Consider the following 19,626-nt stretch of genomic DNA (forward strand, 5'->3'; position numbering starts at 1 on the left):
TCTTCTCCAAATTAAGTATTTTACCAAGCTATGTATGTTATTTGTTTTGCATACACTATTATTGAGAGTAGGCACACAAAAATTAATAATGGAGGCAGTTATAATAATGTGATTCTAATAATAATATAATGCTCATAATATTATTTATTTATAATATTTATTATATATATATATAATATTAAAGCACCCTCAGTACTGATGGTATTATTATTAATTATTATAGTTCTTCTTATTATTATTTTCTTCTGTTTTTTCTCATGTTCCTCCTGAATGCTCGCTGTTGTAGCCCTCCCTTGCACCGTACGTTGAATGAGGAGTGCATCAAATAAAGAGGCAGTCATGAATGAGAAGTAGACCCGGTAAGTTTGGTAGACGTGAAATTCTACAACGCCTTACGGCTCCATCGCGTTGTTTTAAATATGGACATTAGATCAATAATTCATATTTATGTCCTTTGTCGATGTAAAGAAATGCCCAATCTATGTAACTTGGCTGCACTTGATGCGCATAGATACTGCGGCATTGGCTTTCTACTTATCGACCGCAGTGCCCGCTCGTATCGCTCCGCAAGGAGAGGAAGTGCTCGTAGACCAATCACATCTGTGTTTACACCGTCACCTGTCAAACACCTCTGCTACATTTCTCTCTGAAAGGTAGGATTTCCCTGCTTATTTTTTTAGCCACATTAAATAAAAAAACAACAACTAAACTGTAAGCGATATAAATAAGGTCTCAGTGTAGCTTTACGTGACTAATAAACCGGCCCGTTTGTTCAGGAGAAGGATGTGGGGACAGTGAGGTTGCGCCCCCAGAGCTAGCTAGCTGGAGCTGGTTATCTCTCCGCGCGAGGCTTGGTTTTTTTAGCCGATTATCGGAAAGCCCTTGTACCTAATAATCTCTCGCCGAGGCCGGCTCAGTGTGGTGCGTGTTAGCATAGCGGACCGATCGGTTTGATAGTATAAATCCTCTGTCTGGGGTTTCCCGTGTTAGCAAAGGTTGTCTTAGCCGAGTGGCTAACAAGGACCAACATGCAGATGCAGCGTCGAGGTTCGTCTCGCTGCTCAGTCAGGATTAATGGTTCTTATTCATCTGGAGGAAACTGATAGCACGCTGCCACTGACTGTCACTGCCGAGCTAATGATAGCTGGGCTATGTTTGTCCCTTTGCTTTGTTTTTCGGTCTTTATACCCCCAGCAAGTCATTAACCACATCCAATGAGGTTCTTCGTAATGTTCGGCACAGACACTAGTAGAGGTCGAGCAATCGGGTTATTTTTAATGCCCAGTACCGATCTATAGAAATCTACAGCCGAGGGTCGATTTATAAAGCTTGATCATTTTTTTGTCTTTCACCCACGTGCATTACAGGCTAATAGAAACACACATTACAATGTAATAGCGTTTTAAAATATAGTAATCTATTTGTTTTTAGCAATTTGGTACTATAATCCCTCATGCTTGTGCTGTAGATTATCAAAGACAAGTAATAAATACATTTCCAACCATAAAGGTATCCTTATTTTCTTCTTGAAACTATAATTTTCTAAAGAAAAGATAAAGTTGATGGTAAACTCACGACGATTATTTTAAATGACCACATGCATATGTTGGCTCCTCAGGTAAAAGTTAAAAATCTATAACATAAATAACCTTTAATTACAGGTGCATAATCTCACACCGTCGGTAGTGTTACATTGCAGCATGAAGGTTTTGAGTTCAGATCCCCGCCGGGGTCTTTCTGCATGAATTCTGCGTGTTCTCCCTGTGCATGCATGGGTTCTTTCTGGGTACTACTGCACTAGTCTAAAGGGTTTCATCCAGCTGCATCTCAGAGTTCATGTAAAACACTGCAGGTACAGCAAAATATGAAAAGATAGTCATATTCATGTTGCTTTAAAATCAGTTTGAATACTTGAATTATTGTGTTTTATCATCTTCCTGACAGTATTTTCTGCTGCCTTCATTAATCCTACTTAGACTGCGCTGATCAAATTAATTTGGTTTTGGGATGGACTTTCTGTCCTGAAGCTCCTTCCTGGTGCTGTTTGCTGCCAGTCAGATGGGTCTCATTTAGTCGGCCTGTCAGATGAGACACAGTTCAGCATCTATCATGCAGCGTAGACGCATGGAGAAACTTTATCTCTGCAGAGGAAGTTACCCAGGCCTGCTGGTTGGGTCAGAGTGAAGCAGAGTCAGTGCCTTGTTTGTTTGCATCCCTCTGTGGGATTAGCCTTAATGCTTCATGCTTTAAAAAAAAAATAGACATAAAAGTCAATATTTTATTGATTCCTGACTACTTTTCAGAGTCAGCCTTTGCAGCAGGTTTTGTTTGTGCCAGTTCTGAAACTTTTCAACATTACTGTCTCAGTTTAAAACACAAATCTATATTTAAAACTTTGGGCAGCCACATATTTTATACTTTTTTGGTCTATTTATTGTTTCTTTTATAAGCTGCATATTAACTGTCTGTTCATGCAACTAGCCGAGATACAGCTGCACTGGAAAAGCTGGAGATTTTCAATGCCTTGCAGAAGTAATTATTAAAAGTAATCATTAAACTTTTCCACCGTCCAGAGGCTGAAATTTCTATCAGTTCTCTTTTGCATTTACCAGCAAGTTTCTGCTCAAAAAAGCATCTTCAGCAAGATGCTTCCACCGCCATGTTTCATAGAGGAATTGGTGTGTTTTCCTACTCACATTTAGTTTTTAACTAGTAAGATCAGAGCATCTTCGTCCATGTTTGCTGTTTCTCCTGCATGACTTCAGTCCAACATTAAACTACTTCTTATGGCTTTCCTTTGACAGCCTCTGATTTGTGAACTGATATTCAGTGTGTCAACAGATTCTCATACCTGAGCTGTGGATCTCTGCAGCTCCTCCAGAGTCACCATGGGCCTCTTGGCTGCTTCTCTGATTAATGCTCTGCTTGCAAAGATAATGATCAGTGTGGTATTTAAGGGGATATGCATCAATAATGAGGGAACTTGAATTATTTTAATTTTTGAAGCAATCTGATAAAATAACATTACATTCAAAAAAATAATGTGTAATAGTAGTTGAGCAGACAAGAATGGAGGATAAATATGTTTGGTCTTTTGCAATAAACTTGGATAAATTATCTAAAATATTGTCCATTCTTGGTGTAAAAAGTGTGTGTTTTTAAATAATTGCTAAGGTTCTTTTTTTTTTACAGCAAACATACTTGTGTCATGGCACATTGATTGACAGTAAATAAGAAGTATCTAAGTTATTTGTTAATCAGTTTCTCTTCCTCATCACAATCATGGCTTATGTCATGTTGATTTATCACATACAATCCCAATAAAACACACACAGATTTGTGGTTGCAGTGTGAACAAAAGTGGAAAAGTGAAACGCAAGGTTCTGCATATGTAGAGGTCTGGAGGGTCATGCAGAAAAACCTATAGTTGCAGTGCAGTATTTTGCAGCATCTCCCTCCCCTGAAATTTTCTAGGCTTGTGTTAGTTTAAATCACGCAGGGAGGAGGAGGAAGAAAAAGAGGAAGGGGGAGTGTCAGAGTGGTTCTGAAGCAAGCAATGCAGGAAGGAGGAGAGTGAATCATATCCAGGCATTGTAAGGTGCAGTGCAGTGTGGCTGTTTACAACAGCAGCCCGGCATTCATGGTGAAGCTCCATCTGATATACGGTGTTCACTTTCAGCCTCTTTGTTTTCCTCCCCGTTCGCCCAGGAGCTGAAACACACACTCACACTGAAGCGCCTTCGGTAGCCGCTAACTGGACGGACTCTCTGGCAATTGACCTTTTGCAGGTAAGCCCGTGTTAGCTTGGCCATTTCAACTACAGTAGTACTGACACAACAGCAGCTTTGCATGCACATTTCTTAAAATGCATCTTTTACGTTAGGCTATGTGTTTCCCTATAGCAATGTAAACATTCCAGGTTGTATTTTTTTCCAGAAAATAATAATATTTCAGAGGAATGTGTTCAGCTGGAACATTTATCCAATGTTTTTGGAGTAATGCAGAGCCACTTTTGGGCTTCTCTTCAGTGACATAGTGAAATATTTACATGTTTTTTCATTATAAGGACACATCTTGTAGTGTATGGTAAAAACTTTAGTGTCAGCTTTTTTTTAATTTAGAGAACAGAAAAGCTGTATTAAATGTTTACTTTGACTTTGCAGATTTAAATGGTTCTTAGAAGGGATTTCTTCTTAATTTGGACTACCCATTTAAAAATAAACAGTATCCTGGTGATACCCACTAATATTTTTCAATGCATTTGGTTGTCTTGGCTGGACAACCAATAAATATGCATTGCTATCGCTAGATCACTAGACTCTAAGCATGCACACACACACACACACACACGCACCCCCACGCACGCACACACACCGGTCTGTCACATGCAGCCGGTCCAACCCTCCAAAGATCTGCAGATCTAAACTCCTTCAGGAAAACATGAGCGCAGGTAGTGATCATGCATCACAAGAATGTCAGCAGCGCTTGTTTTTAGCCACTGATGCACTCTTTTGACTCGTGATAACCCGGTCCCCGAGGCAGCAGGGGAGTGTGTTTGTCGGAGGCTTGAAGAAGTGCTAATTGGAGAATCTCAGGTGGAGATGCAGCCACAGGGGCAGTAGTGGGGCGGGGTGGCGAGGAGGGGGCTCTTCTGAGGTTTGGGTAGAGCGAGGACAGAATGAGTTAAGAGACAATTCTTCGAATTTCATCTTTTTTCTTTTTTTTTTGCCGATTGGTGTGAGTTTTTCATTCATACCCATTGGGCGGTGCTTTGTGTTTGTTTTAGTGGAAAAGTGGAATAAGTCTTGGACCATGAGCTCAGTGGCTGTGTTGACCCCGGAGAGCTTCGCCGAGCATCGCAGCGGTCTCAAAGATCAGGAGATTACAGGTAGCCTCTGCTAATTTTGACTCAGGGTTTGTTACGGTGCTTGAAATCCTTGAAAATGCTTGAATTTCAATTGGATGTTGAAATTCAAAGCGTTTGCTGGGATCAAACACTTTCAAGCATGCAAAGAGCTTGATTTCTGTATAAAGTCCTTGAAAGCGCTTGATATTCAAACTGCACAGTTTTGTAATTAAGTGCAATCTAATGTTTGATTAACAACCTAAATTTGAAAAACTTCATTTACTATTTTCATACATGTAATAAAAAGAAAGGCCTTTTTTTCTTGTTGTCTGAAGTTAAAATAAACTTTTCTTGCTTTAGGTCAGTTAAAATTAACAAAATCATTTATAGCTGCTAAATGCCGGAAAACATAGAAAAAACATTTTTTTTACAGATTTTTGTGGTATTTACTTTAAGATGATTTTTTGGGATTTGCAGTGACTATATATTATTCCTAATGAGTCAAAACCTTATTGTTGTGTGTAATTGAAATAAAAGTAGTCTTATATTGTGTTAACATATGTTGAAGTTATTTAAATTCCTAGATTTACTTGTTAAATTAGTGTTTTGTTCTCAGATCAATCAGATGTTTGGAGTGAGTGTGTGACAGACATTTCGAAACATAAAGTTTTGTTATATTTTAGTTAACTTGTCCCTTCTGTAGAATGTAGAATACTATCACAAAAAATAGTAATAACAATCATAATTTATACCATTTAGTAGTTAACTAAAAGACAGTTTGTTTTGTTTTATTTAAAATTACAAAAATATATAAAAATATATAAAATTACATTGAAAGTGCTTGAATTTTACTGTGGGAAAAGTGTACAAACTCTTAGTATCTTCTAGTGGAGATTTCTCCTCTAATCTCCTGCTTAGTGTTTTATATTGTACTTTTTTTCCCCCTTTGTGTCTCTTTGCTGAATGTTTTCATGTTGGCCTCACCGAGCCAGGTTGCGTCCCGGAGGATGAGGCCTACATTCCCACCTATCTGGAGGCCTTCCCTCCGCTGCCGGAGAAAGGCGCTCCGGGGGAAAAGACGGGGGAGCCGCCTTTGCCATGGGGGAGCAAGATCCGCCCTATCAAGGCCTCAGTTATCACCCAGGTGAGGATATCACTGAGGTACACACATACATATTCAGATGAATCACTGCTGTAATGAAACCTGCTTGTGTTCAGGTGTTTCATGTCCCCCTGGAGGAGCGGCGCTACAAGGACAACAGCCAGTTTGGGGAAGGAGAGGAGGCCAAGGTGTGCCTGGACATCATGCAGCGGACTGGAGCACACATTGAGCTTTCCCTGGCTAAGGACCAGGGCCTGTCCATCATGGTTACTGGCAAACTGGATTCGGTTATGAAGGCTCGCAAGGAAATCGTAGCCCGCCTGCAGACGCAGGTAAACGCATCAGTGTTGGTTTTCTTCATGACTTTAACTGTGTAGAAGCAAAATAAAAGCTAAATCCTTTTAGGTGTTCTAAGTTACTGTGTGTTGGGGCTCCTCTTAAGTATCTGTGTAATAAACAGGATGTCCACACATCCTTAAAAAGCCTTAAAACGTCTTAAATTTACAAAAATCTAAGTTGGCCTACAAGTCTTAAATGTTATCCTGGTAGAACTATTTAATCTTGTATAATCTACGTAGTCAGGCAAAAGTTTATCACATGCAAACACTTTCATCACGCTCTGTGACTCAAGGCGGTTGAAGCTGCCACTAACTAGCTGCTAGAGAAGTCTTGCTAGCTAGCCAGCTAGCTTTTTTAAGTCTGTCATCGGTGAGTGTAAATAATCTCCAGTTTGCTTCTGTCTCAGTTCTGTTGCCAACCTGTACGATGCTCAACGCTGCTCTAACATGGGGTAACTTGGTGAGAAAACATGCTAATAGCTTTTCTAAAACTCATTTTCTAAAGATATTTCTGACCGTGACATAATTCAGCTTGTTAGAAACTTGGCTGCAGATAAATTTATTTATTACATGAAGAGAAAGCCGACAGAAAAAGATGGTCTCCTGCTTCATGGACATTAGAGCTTTGAACGTCATACAAAATAACAACGAGTGTTTCAGCTGCTCTCTGTGGACCTCATGCTCTGCACAGCGGACAGAGCAGGTCACATGCTGTTGTTTACCATCAACCTAACACAAAAGGTATAAAACCCTGAATCATTAAGAGGATGTTAGACACAGCTTTGTAAGCCGTGCACATTAAAATGAGCATTAATTTCTTTTAGAAAATTCACAAAGCGTGTGGGGACTGTTTGCCAGGGGTGCATCTGACTAAATCAGAGGTAAAACTAACAACAGGTACTGGGAGTTGATTCCTAAACTGTTACCTTAGATCGGATCAGTACATTTGTAGTAGGAGGTGTGAGGAAAAACTGAGGTCTTCTTTCAATATGGCTTCAGATGGTGACAAAACTTTGTCTGCTGGATGAAAAAGAGGACTGCAAGTGCTAGTAAGATTTTAAAAACAGTGTTTTGCAAGGTGTAAGTCACAACTATTGCTAAAAACAGCTTCTATCACATTGTTTATTCTCTCAGTTCCATTATTTGTTGTTTTGTTGAAGTTGATATTGTAGTTGAGCTGTGGGTTGAGAAGAGAAGGAAGACATTAGAAGACGAGGCAACAAATGTTTGCGTTCTGTTTCATCATGCGCCGCTTTATTCTCCCACATCAAATCAGTCGACTGCCTTTAACATTTTTTCTAAACGGTCCCTTTTGACACTATGAGCAGCTGCACCTTTAAAGGTCTCAGCATGTCCCTGGTGTTCACCAGACTGTAAATGATTAATTTAACAGTGTAAGGCGAAACACAACAGATAGACGTGACACCTGTTTACACCTTTATTTGAACACAAAAAACTTTTTTTTAAGTTTTTTTGTTTTGGTTTAAACATCTTCAGATTGGAGTTTTTCAGCTTTTAAATGTCCTGAACGCAGCAAAAGTAGAGAAACAAAGGGGGAATATAAGCAAAGTGGAATACCTCTATAAATGTCAAAGGAGGTAGATTTCTTTTGTATTTGTTGTCTTTAGTAATATTTTGTCTGGTACTTATTTAAAACAAATTAACATTTGAATATTTAGTGTTAGATGTCTTCAGCCATGTCTACTTTCTGCTCTTGTGATGCAGTCTTTACCGTTCCATCGATATGATACCTTCTGATGCGATTTAAACATTTAAACTCAGATTTCCTTGAACTCTTGTCATGGCAATCCAGCCACAGTGATGCAAAAACAAGATTTCAGATACTACTGATGAATTTCACAGAACTTAAGCCTTGACAGGAACTCAGTCTTGCAATGCTCAGAGTTAGTAAGATGAGTTTAAACAGAGATGGGAAGAACCAAAATTCCTGTCTCTGCAGGTCGTCTAAGGACAAAAAGTGGAGTTGAAAATTGACCGTCAGCTCCCAGGCGGCTGTTTCAAGGCTTCAGCAGCAAACATGCTGATTTCCACTTCAGCTGCTGCATTGAAGTTAATCTTTTTAGCTGAGCTGTGATTATTGAGACAACAAGGAAAGGAAACATTTTGTCCTCTTCGCACACTTGTTTTCTCACATGTTCACTGATCTTTATTTTAAATTATATCCAAACTCTGACTCATTGTCAAGTATAACATTTTCCTCCTACCTGGTTACCTGCTGTTTTTTCGACCCTGCTAATGTATCTCCCTTCTCCTGCTGTTGCTGCTGCTGCAGGCGTCGGCTACGGTCGCCATTCCCAAGGAGCATCACCGCTTTGTCATCGGTAAGAACGGTGAGAAGCTGCAGGAGCTGGAGCTGAAGACCGCCACCAAGATCGCTATTCCACGACCCGACGACCCCAGCGCCAACATCCGCATCACCGGCACCAAGGAGGGCATCGAGAAGGCTCGCCACGAGATCCTCCTGATCTCAGCAGAGCAGGTCAGGCAGAGGGATGGTTGGATTCATAAAACCAGTTCTGGGTTATGTTTGACTGGCAACCGTTAAAGTTTTCAATGCAAACCAGCTTCTTTTTGCACCGATGTGTTGGTAAAATGAAGATAAGCAATTTCTGCAGCTGCATTCTGCATCTAGGTCTGGAAAAATATGAATAAACATAATGAATAATCTAAAGATGTGAATAAAAACTTCAGTCAACTCTGCGAGGATTCTTGAAATTTGATTTTTAAAATAATTTCATAAAAATTAAATCCAAGAAGCTTCACTCAGAAAAGCTTAAAGTTTCTGTAAAATACCGTCCATCTCTAGGAACTCATCCACCAAGATCACAACTACCTAATATTTCTTTGTGTTTGGCGTGACAGGAATCTTTTGATCTTTTAATTCTAATTTTGCTATGTTTCTAAAAGGTCCAACCAAGGACTGAGTTTGCAAATTAGCCTGTGGCTAGAAAACCTTTGTACAAAACAATGGTTACTTTGTTTTTACCATGTAACAGTGTTTACTTTGCTGTTCTTGATGAAACAAACTTGAATTGAATTGAATTTCAGGTTCAGCCAGATCCTGAAAACTATTTTCAGTTTCTTTTATGTCTATAAAATAAATCATAGCTAAGCACAAATCACTACTTTCCCAATCCTTGATTGCTCCGCAGCTTAGAGAAATACAAGCTGTTGCTATAGCAACAATATTTTTGAGTAAAAAAATGTGAGTTAATGTGTAGCATGCAGCTGAGAGACTAACAGAATCTTAATTTAGTTTTTACTTTCTTAAATTAATGACCAAGCTTGATTTTTTGTAGATATTCACAATAAAAGAAGTGAATGATTTACAGATCTAAGTAATCTGGTAGTAGATCCGAATTATTTTTTCAGTTTTATCCTCCAAATATTACATCATCGCATTTATAGTCCCCCCTTTTGAAGTCGTATAATAGGTTTTAAGAAAAATTAATCTGGGTGTGCTGTGGTGGCGCAGGGGTTAAGCACAACCCACATGAGGAGGCTTTAGTCCTCGACGTGGCTGTTGCAGATTCGATTCCCGCCTTGGCAACCTTTGCCGCATGTCTTCCCCCTTCTTTCATTACCCACTTTCCTGTCAATTAACTATCAAATAAGGGCCACTAGAGCCAATAAAACCTTTTTTTTAAAAAGAATAATTAATCTTTTAGGGCAGGAGGGATTTTTTTGTGTTTTGTTTTTCTTTTACTTCCCCTACCATTTTCCTCACTACATTGTGAAAATGCAGACTTGAATCCTGGTCCAGTCATGTTTGTCACATTTCTGCTGTTTTAAAGCTTTTAATTTTTTTATAATAGCTCTGACTGTAAATACAGGCAGGAGTAGATGGATAGTAGTTTTCTTGTTGCCATTTCATGCCTTTCTTCAGGCCATGTTCTCTTGTCTTTCCTATTTTACACATATTTACATGCCAGGAAACAGGAAGTCATGGATTAGTAGATAGAAGTCCCCAGACACTCTCAGCAACTAAAAACTAAAGCATAAAATATAAAAGTAGTTACATTTATTTCATAAAACTTGATTAAATCATTTATTTCAAGTTGAGGAAAATGTTCTTTTTTGCTTTGATTTGTTAAAAAGTCAAATGCAACTATAAATAGATGGTTTGCATCTATTTTTAGAGTGACTGACAAAGAAACAGAAAGCTCTGTGAGTTTTACTTTACTGTAGGCATTAGAAAATTGGTAGAAATATAAAGAAATATAAAGGATAGACAAATAATTGCTTGCTGTTAATTTGAAACCAGAACTGACCTGGAAAGCTGAAATTTGTGCATTTGCAGCTGTGATTATTATTATTAAGGTTTATAAAATACTACGGGTTAGTATTTTAATTCAGCCATGATTTGGTGAGAAAATGCTTGACTCTTGGTCCCGTCTTGTGTTTCAGTATACATAATTTCTTTTTCCGTGTTGTCTTTGTTCTCCCCTGCTCTGCAGGATAAGCGTGCGGTGGAGCGCCTTTCCCTGGAGAAAGCCTTCCACCCCTTCATCGCCGGCGCCCACAACAGGCTGGTACAGGAACTGAGCCAGGAGACCGGCGCCCGCATCAGCATCCCGCCGCCGAGCCTGCCGAAGGACGAGATCGTCATCACCGGCGAGAAGGAGGCGGTCGCTCTGGCCGTCAATCGCATCCGAGCCATCTACGAAGACAAGGTGATGGAGAAACTACAAGCCGTCTGTTTTACAGCCCTTCGTCCTCCTGTGATAAACATGTTACTCATTTTCTATGCTGGTTTTGCCACACCTCCGCGATGGAGAAGTGGCTAGATTAGAAGAAGTGCGTTAGATGAGCGGTCCAACATGGAGAGGAATGGTTTGTACATGTGCTGTAGATGAGTCCTTTTGATAAGTGGGACGGAGCCGATGTAGAAAGAAAATTTTATCCCAGCGCAGAACAAGAGGATGAGAATGCTGAAACCATTTAGGGGACAAATATGAGAGGTGAAAACAAACGTTGAAGTCTTTCAGCTCCTGTTCTCCGCCGCTTCTATTCCTCATTCCTTTCTAAGGCTGAAACGATTAATCGAGATGAATCAATTTTTGAAATAATCATCAACTAATTTAGTAATCTATTAATTGCTAAATGGAGTATGCAGACTCAAAAAAAGACCATTTGCAGAAAGAACAACACAGTTAGACCAGATATTAAACCAAAACTTTACAAAAAATAAATACATTTATCATTTAAGATTAAAAGAACATTTGTCTCTAGACAGGTTTTACCCAGAAATCCTCAAGTGGCAGCCGGCTCAAATTCTGTACAACAAATCTCCAAGCAAATCCTTTGTTATTGCATTTTAGGCAATAAAATGCTTATTTCCTTATTTTTTAAAAAGGATTATTCGCTTATTTGTATCTTTTAATGTATAAGGGCTTAGATAAAAAAAAAATTCAGAATTTGCCAATTTTTAAAAATGGTTAATTGGCAGAATAATTGACAGAATAATCGATTACTAATATAATCCTCAGTTGAAACCCTATTCCTTTCCATTCAGCTCGTCGGTTCTAATCTTGTCGTTTTCCGACCCGCAGAAGAGGAAGACCACGACGATCTCGGTGGAGGTGAAGAAGTCCCAGCACAAATACATCATCGGCCCAAAGGGCAACACTCTGCAGGAGATCCTGGAGGCCACCGGGGTGTCGGTGGAGATGCCTCCGCTGGACTCCGCCTCAGAGACCATCATCCTCAGAGGGGAGCCGGACAAACTGGGACCAGCTCTCACACAGGTCTACGCCAAGGTCAGAATCTTTCTGGACCAATTTCCAACACCAATTATAACCAGGCATAATTTTTCTTGTTGAACTATAATATACGACATATCAAAAAGCATTCAAGATTTGTTTCTGTAGCCTTTCTACCATAGGCGATAATTAATTGTTTATATTAAAATCAGAGGCGACGTCACACTGGGGATTTTTAAAATCCCTTTAAAAAGGTTTTTACGTAGAGTCCACATTAGAATCACATTGTTTTGATAATGCTAGCCATGCTAATGGTGATAATCAAGTTTATAAGGTGCTAAAGATTTATTTGTCTTCATTTTAAATGATTAAAACAGTGTTTCACAAGCCGCCACTGGGCCTAACATGAGTAATAAATGACCAACGACGGTATTAAGGAAATAATAGAAAGTTTTGTAAATGTTTTTATATTATACTTTGTAAACAGAAAATTAACTTGGCTGATATCAGCAAAGCTTTACAAAAAGTAGAGATCTGCAAAAGAGAATCTCTAATGTTTGGTTGCTGCAAACTTTCTTTTCTGTGTGAGTCTATTAGAAACAAACAATGTGAAGTCATTGAGAAGTCATTACTAGTGAGGACCACACAACATTTGGTGAGAAACAACCTCAAAATAATTGTTGGTTTACAAGTAAACCATGAAACTTGGACCCTTAAATGTCCAAATTCACAATAAAATGTTGCTGTGGATTCTTAAAGGCTCATCTGGAAATTACTTTCTGCACAGGATTCAATAAAATCTTGAACTGGCTCTGAATTAAAAAGAATCAACCATCTTTATCTCGGTGCCTTTTTGGAAACAACATCTAACTTTTAAAAAAAATGAGCACAGTAAACATTTTCCGACACCTTTGCATACTTGGATACATTTATTCTTCCAGCACTGGCTGTCAAACCATGAAAGGTGTAGATTCTTGCAGATATCCTTCCTTTATAAACTTAATCTGCTGTTACATGCTGCCACTGGCCAGTGTGTGAAGCAGGTTGTGTTTGGTGTTGGAGCTGTGTTTTATCTGTTTGCAGGCGAAGAGCGTGATGGTGGTGGAGGTCAGCGCTCCGGCTTGGCTCCATCGCTTCATCATCGGCAAGAAAGGACAGAACATCGGGCGGATCACGCAGCAGCTGCCGCGGGTAAGGAGGCGACGTTCAGGCGTCTCTGATCAGAGACGAACAATGAGCAAAGAGGACACAGAAACTATTTATTATTGACTGAATGGATTGTGTGACACAGGTGGCGCTGTAGAGCAGGGGTCTTTAATCAGGTTGTTTAAGGCTTGGTGATAATTTTGGGTTTTTGAGGATTGAATTTTTTGGAAAATCAGGATTTTTTTTCCTCACTAAATCGTTCCTTGGGTTCCCATAGTTCATAGTGATGTCGGCCCTCCATCTTGTTTACAGCCTCTATGTAGTCGAGCTTTGAATTCAGGTCTACGATGAAGTGTTAGGGCTTGGCTGAATTTTTTTTTAATTCCGAGGATAAAGTTACAATAATACCAGAATAAAAGAAAAAGTCATAATATTAGGAGCATGAAGAAGCAATTTTATGAGAACTAAATCTTTTAACGCATCGACATCAAATTATCAGTAGCAGGATTTTGAAACGATGATGCAAACAAATGCCTGTATTTTGAAGACAGAACCACACGGACTGAGCTGAACATGTTGGCTCATGATAGTTATTTTCTTATCAAAATTTTTTGTTTCTCGTAATTTTCAAATGTTTTGATAAAATTGCTTCTTTATTCTGCTCATAATTAAACAAATATTTTCTTAGCATTGTCCTAATTCTCCGTCGTACAACTCACAGAAGGGACAATTAAAATCAAACTCATTTTTTGAAGATATTGTAATTTCGCTTTTTCAGAAAAGAAAGCAATAAAACATAATAATTAAAAAAATTGATTGAAATCGGAATCTTGGATAGAAAAAAATCCGATTTTATTTGTTAGCCATATCGTCAGGCTCTAGGTTGTTTGTTTTCATGTGCAGGTTCACATCGAGTTCACAGACGGTGAGGAGCGAATTAGTCTGGAGGGTCCGACGGAGGAGGTGGAGCTAGCTCAGACCCAGATACAGGAGATCATCAAGGACCTGGTGAGTTTACACACACACACACACACACACGCACACACACACACACACACACACACCCGCCCCCACATGCACGCACACAATTCAGACCATGAGTTTTTTACAGCACATTATAATATATAACAATGTATTTTTGTGTATAATTTGTAGTAAAGCTTGTTGTTTAATTTTATAAAGTTGGCATGAGATGTCTAACCCTCTGGGAACCATATAGCACTTTTTAAATTTATTAATCTTGAAGTTGCAATAGCAAAATCTGCATTTATTCAAGTGTAATTTAAAATACATTTCTGATTATATAATCATATTTTATTCCATATTTAGGACGTTTATTAGGAATTAGAAAAAAAGGACATGTTTTAGAAAAGGTGAATACTTTCCTTTTTCTATTACTCAGAAAGAGTAGTAGATATTTAGTCTTCCTGTCCATGTTCTCTGCAGCTGGTGAGGATGGACTACACTGAAGTCAACATCGATCAGCGTTTCCACAGACACCTCATTGGGAAGAACGGAGCCAACAGTGAGTTGTTTGTTTTCCTGAAATTTGTCAAAAGCTGACGTTGAAGCTGTTGTCAAACGTCTTTGAATTACAGAGGAAATCTACAGGAGCATCTCAATAAATTAAAATATGATTAATACAGTAAGAGAAGTTCAAAAGGAAAAGTCATTGTAGATTTGTTACATACAGAGTGATGTATTTCAAGCATTAGCTTACAAGTAATGAAACATACATAAGATTAATAAAAAAAAATTTTTGATACAGAAATGTTGACCTGCTCTCCTTACTGTACAGTACATGCACTCTATCCTGTGTTGGGGCTCCTTTTGCTTGAATTACCCATATCAAGCATAGAGTCATTGTGGATGATGATACTGTGGACAGGAAGAGTCCCCAGTAGCAGTCAGCAAACATGAACATACCTCTGACTGAAGACTGTTGCTCTATGACAGTTTTCTGACTATGATTACATGCTAACAGTTAAATATCTGGGCTGCAGAGATGATATTCCACACCATACGACACTTATCAGGTTGATGGAAAGCACTGCTAATCCACCCCATTTACTTTTGCTGCTCCTCTTTAAAACTCTGCCTGACTATGTGGTTAGAAAACCAGGAAGACAGACGATGGAGACTTGGTTGTGACTTATGGTCAATCAAATTATTGCTTTTTATTAAAATATATATTTATATTCCAAATCTCTTTCTTGAGAGCAAAGCAGAACTCTTGTGTTTGTGCACAAACCTGCTGAATGAAGTTGGTTCTGTTGCTTGAGAGCATTTTTCTACCACACTTTTTCTTTCCAATTTACTTTCTGTTATTCCACTTGGAGGAAACACCGGGAAGAAGTCATTGCTTGCTTTTCTGTATGAAGTTCACTTGTTTTCTTGGTTCTATGTCATATTGAACTTTTCTGAGAAACTGAATTTTTTTAATTTTTTTATTTCTTGCATAATCACGTAAATTTACAAAAATAATAGGCTAAAGTATACTGTTGTGTACTTTAATTAATCTATTTAATATGAGGTTTACCTTTTGAACTGAAATAAATCTTTATTGACATATATTAATGTCAGTCAGAGCAGCAGGATATATCAAACAGCATTCTTGTAATCTGCTGTGTGGAAAAAAACTTACAATCTATAAATGCTTCATGAAAATATGTTGTTACAAGCAGAGTATTAACATTGGATTCCTGTCAAGTTACGTTGCTGCTCTCAGTCCCCTCAGTCAGACCAACAGGAGGACAGATCAGATCCTTTTCTTTATTTTTTAATCACTCCAACACTCTCTCCTTCCTGCAGTCAATCGTATCAAGGAGCAGTACAAAGTGTCGGTGAGAATCCCACAGGACTCTGAGAGGAGCAACCTGGTCCGCATCGAAGGAGACCCTAAAGGAGTGCAGATGGCGCGCAGAGAGCTCATCGAGATGGTTCAGCGAATGGTGAGAGCCGGCTGAAGGCTTAGGCTGCTTCATTCAGTCGTTTGAACATGAACCAAAGAAAGATTTCTACACTTCCAGGAAAACGAGCGCACCAAAGACCTGATAGTAGAGCAGAAGTTCCATCGGACGATCATCGGCCAGAAGGGGGAGAAGATCAAGGAAGTCCGAGATAAGTTTCCTGAGGTGAGATTCTGGAAGATGATCTCACCTTATGATTCTTTTTAGCGGGATTTCTTTAACTTCGTTCTTACTTAATTTGAATTTTAGGTCATTATTACGTTTCCCGACCCGTCGCAGAAAAGCGACATCGTCCAGCTGAGAGGGCCAAAGAACGAGGTGGAGAAATGTGCAAAGTTCCTGCAGAAGATCATCGCAGACCTGGTGGGAGCCGCGCCACGGCGAGCCTCTGTCCGCTGAGCTCTTAACCTCACAGAGACTTTCTGTCTTCTGCTTCCAGATCGAGAACAGCTTCTCGCTTTCCGTCCCCATCTTCAAACAGTTCCACAAAAACATCATCGGAAAGGGCGGCGCCAACATCAAAAAGGTGAGAGCAGACGGTCAGGGTGCAGATCTGGTTTGACACGGTAATGTCACATAAGCGACGGGGGATGTTCGTGTCTTCAGATCCGTGAGGAAACCAACACTAAGATCGACCTGCCGACGGAGAACAGCAACTCTGAGACCATCGTCATCACGGGGAAGAAGAACAACTGTGAAGCCGCCAGAGATCGGATCCTCGCCATCCAGAGAGACCTGGTGAGATGACAAACACAACTGGACCGCACATCCAGATTCAAAAATACTTTACTGATCCCAACGGGAAATTAAATGATGTTGTTACTCATATCTATGCTTCAAAGAGTTATTGTTGATAGCGATGGCTGTTGACACGCTAAAGATCTCCTGTAGCAGTCTGTGTTGCAGTGAGTTCGAAGAAGCCTCTGACTGAAGACGCTCTGTTTTTCTAAATGTGTTTTCAGGCCAACATTAAGGAGACAGAAGTCGCCATCCCAGCTAAGCTGCACAACTCTCTGATTGGCTCCAAAGGCTGCCTGGTGCGCTCCATCATGGAGGACTGCGGGGGCGTCCACATCCACTTCCCCTCTGAGGGCTCCGGCTCAGACAAGGTCACCATCAGGGGCCCCGCCGGCGAAGTGGAGAAGGCCAAGAAACAGCTGCTGCAGCTGGCGGAAGAGAAGGTCGGTGGAAGCAAAACCAAGAGAGAGTAACGGAAGAAAAGGTTGGGATGACTTAACCGCTCTTATTTTGTTTTCTCGCTCCCCATCCAGCAAGTCAACAACTTCACCGTGGAGCTGCAGGCTAAACCCGAGTACCACAAGTTCCTGATCGGTCGAGGCGGGGCCAACATCCGCCGCGTCAGGGACAGGACGGGGGCCCGCATCATCTTCCCGTCCCCAGACGACACGGAGCAGGAACTGATCACCATCGTAGGGAAGGAGGAAGCTGTTCGCCAGGCCCAGAAAGAGCTGGAAATCTTGGTCAAAAACCTGGTAACTGGCAGCTTGAATGTTTAAGATTTTCTCCTTTTACGACGACATATTACTTCTGTTTTGCCATATTGCAGCTCTATAATCAACTGAGCTGTAAATAATCACACTATCTTATAATTCAACATTTGCAATGAGAAGTTTAAGTAAGAGTTGCTGCTACATTTTCTTGTATTGGTGCAAAACCAGATTTTGTTACATTCTTAAAGTCTCGACTGCATGTAAACTCCTGAGAGCCTCTTTTCTTTGCCTCAATTCTCCTCTTTTGTTGTTGACTTCCCACCCAGGATGACGTGGTGGAGGACAGCATGGAGGTGGACGTTCGCCACCATCGCCACTTCGTGTGTCGCAGAGGTCAAGTCCTGCGGGAGCTTGCGGAGGAATACGGCGGCGTGGCCGTGAGCTTCCCTCGCACCGGATCCAGCAGCCAGAAGGTCACTCTGAAGGGAGCGAAGGACTGCGTGGAGGCAGCGAAGAAACGCATTCAGGAGATCATCGAAGACCTGGTGGGTCACAGAGAAGAGATGCTTGCTTTTTTTTATTGCAAATGTTGGTCAAGTCGCAATAAGAAATTAATCAACTAATTGCATAACGATTTAAAAGAAGCTCAATACTTTCAATAATATTCTTTGAAAGGCAATTTTGCTCAGAGACATCGTAATCCTTTTTTAATATAGCTGCGGTAATGTGTGGTCTTTACTTCCATTTTGTTTATTGCTTTTGGTTGTTGTGCTTTTTATTTTGGATATTTAAAATATCCTCTAGTTCCAGTGTTAAGTATAATTTAAAAAATGTAATCTCATGGATCTTTGAGAGGCCGAACTTGGATTATTATGCCGTTATCAATATGTGAAAATGGTTTCAAAGTAACAATACTGTCATTTTTCGCCAAAATGTTGTTTTTTTTTTGCAATAAAATTTGTTATCATGACAGGTTTAACGGAAATAATCATAAAGAATAAGCCAGGGTTCTGCAACTTGTGGTTCAGGAATGGTTCTGTGGACTTTTAATAACTTTTGGTTAAAACTGGTGAAGAAAGAACAAATGTTTTGCATATTGATATTATGATAAATGCAGGTTTTAGTTTAGTTTTTCAGCTTCTTATGGAGAACTTCAGTCTAAAATTACCAGTGATGTTTTTTCCACAGATATCAACATCAAATAAGAGAAAATGTGTCTTAACCATGTTTTGCTAGTTTTATGCTTCTATAGCCATAAATTAGAAATAAATAAATATCTTACTTAAAAATTAAACAAATTATCTGTAGTATATGTCTATCAAAAAAAAAAAGTTTTGTTCAAAAGGTTGTAACTTTTGCAGCTCTAAATGGGTTTTATTCAGCTTGACCCTTTGGATTGTATCACTTGCAGACCGCAGGAATAACCCATCAGCTGATTCATGGCTTTGTGTATCTGTGGCTCTTTTCTTGTCTTTTCTTTTTTTTTACTTTGAGCTTCACAAACAGAAGGAATTGGCTCTATAAATAGCTTATTTTTTCTCTCTCTTGTTGTGCTGCAGGAGTCGCAGGTGAATGTGGAGGTGGCCGTCTCTCAGCGGCACCACCGCGCCATCATGGGGCCCAAAGGCAGCCGCATCCAGAACATCACCAGGGAGCACGAGGTCCAAATCAAGTTCCCCGAGAGAGACGACAGTGCTGCAGGTTAGAGACACAACCTCTCTGCCTTTTGTTAAAACTGGAAAGGTTTATGGGCCATACACAGCATGTTCATTGCATCTTTTGCACAAAATCCTTCCTGTACTAGAAAAGCATTTTGCAAAACAGGTTTTTGTTAAATATGAAAACTGTAGAAGGAAAGTGAAAACTTTGAGTCAATGCAAAAATCCCACCCAGAGAGTATTAGAAATGAATGCAGAACATTGTTTACAAAGCTAAACTGTAATGTCACAACAGTTTATAAGCTTAATTGAGGTAAAAAGATAAAGCTAGCTTTGTTAGCCTCTAGTCCTAACTAGAATAATCAGGAATGGAAAGGTTAAATTGGGAACCCT

At 39.7% G+C, this 19,626-nt stretch overlaps 1 protein-coding gene across 2 annotated transcripts in view; it reads left to right on the forward strand.

The window, feature by feature from the left end:
* The first annotated feature begins 546 nt into the window (after positions 1 to 546).
* Positions 547 to 19,626, forward strand: part of LOC102218027 (vigilin-like) — a 33,394-nt gene continuing 14,314 nt past the window's right edge. For both annotated transcript variants that reach the window (XM_023346613.1, XM_014470894.2), the window contains exons 1-20: positions 547 to 653; positions 3,709 to 3,788; positions 4,787 to 4,888; positions 5,839 to 5,990; positions 6,065 to 6,280; positions 8,580 to 8,786; positions 10,765 to 10,980; positions 11,860 to 12,066; positions 13,093 to 13,200; positions 14,059 to 14,163; positions 14,602 to 14,680; positions 15,967 to 16,106; positions 16,185 to 16,289; positions 16,374 to 16,487; positions 16,564 to 16,650; positions 16,731 to 16,862; positions 17,087 to 17,305; positions 17,396 to 17,617; positions 17,902 to 18,120; positions 19,135 to 19,276. In XM_023346613.1, coding sequence (XP_023202381.1) covers positions 4,813 to 4,888; positions 5,839 to 5,990; positions 6,065 to 6,280; positions 8,580 to 8,786; positions 10,765 to 10,980; positions 11,860 to 12,066; positions 13,093 to 13,200; positions 14,059 to 14,163; positions 14,602 to 14,680; positions 15,967 to 16,106; positions 16,185 to 16,289; positions 16,374 to 16,487; positions 16,564 to 16,650; positions 16,731 to 16,862; positions 17,087 to 17,305; positions 17,396 to 17,617; positions 17,902 to 18,120; positions 19,135 to 19,276 — 2,746 coding nt within the window. In that variant the 5' untranslated portion in view covers positions 547 to 653; positions 3,709 to 3,788; positions 4,787 to 4,812. The remainder of the gene's footprint in view (positions 654 to 3,708; positions 3,789 to 4,786; positions 4,889 to 5,838; positions 5,991 to 6,064; positions 6,281 to 8,579; positions 8,787 to 10,764; positions 10,981 to 11,859; positions 12,067 to 13,092; positions 13,201 to 14,058; positions 14,164 to 14,601; positions 14,681 to 15,966; positions 16,107 to 16,184; positions 16,290 to 16,373; positions 16,488 to 16,563; positions 16,651 to 16,730; positions 16,863 to 17,086; positions 17,306 to 17,395; positions 17,618 to 17,901; positions 18,121 to 19,134; positions 19,277 to 19,626) is intronic.

Source organism: Xiphophorus maculatus, chromosome 14 (assembly GCF_002775205.1).
Source record: "Xiphophorus maculatus strain JP 163 A chromosome 14, X_maculatus-5.0-male, whole genome shotgun sequence".
In the NCBI taxonomy this organism is placed as follows: domain Eukaryota; kingdom Metazoa; phylum Chordata; class Actinopteri; order Cyprinodontiformes; family Poeciliidae; genus Xiphophorus; species Xiphophorus maculatus.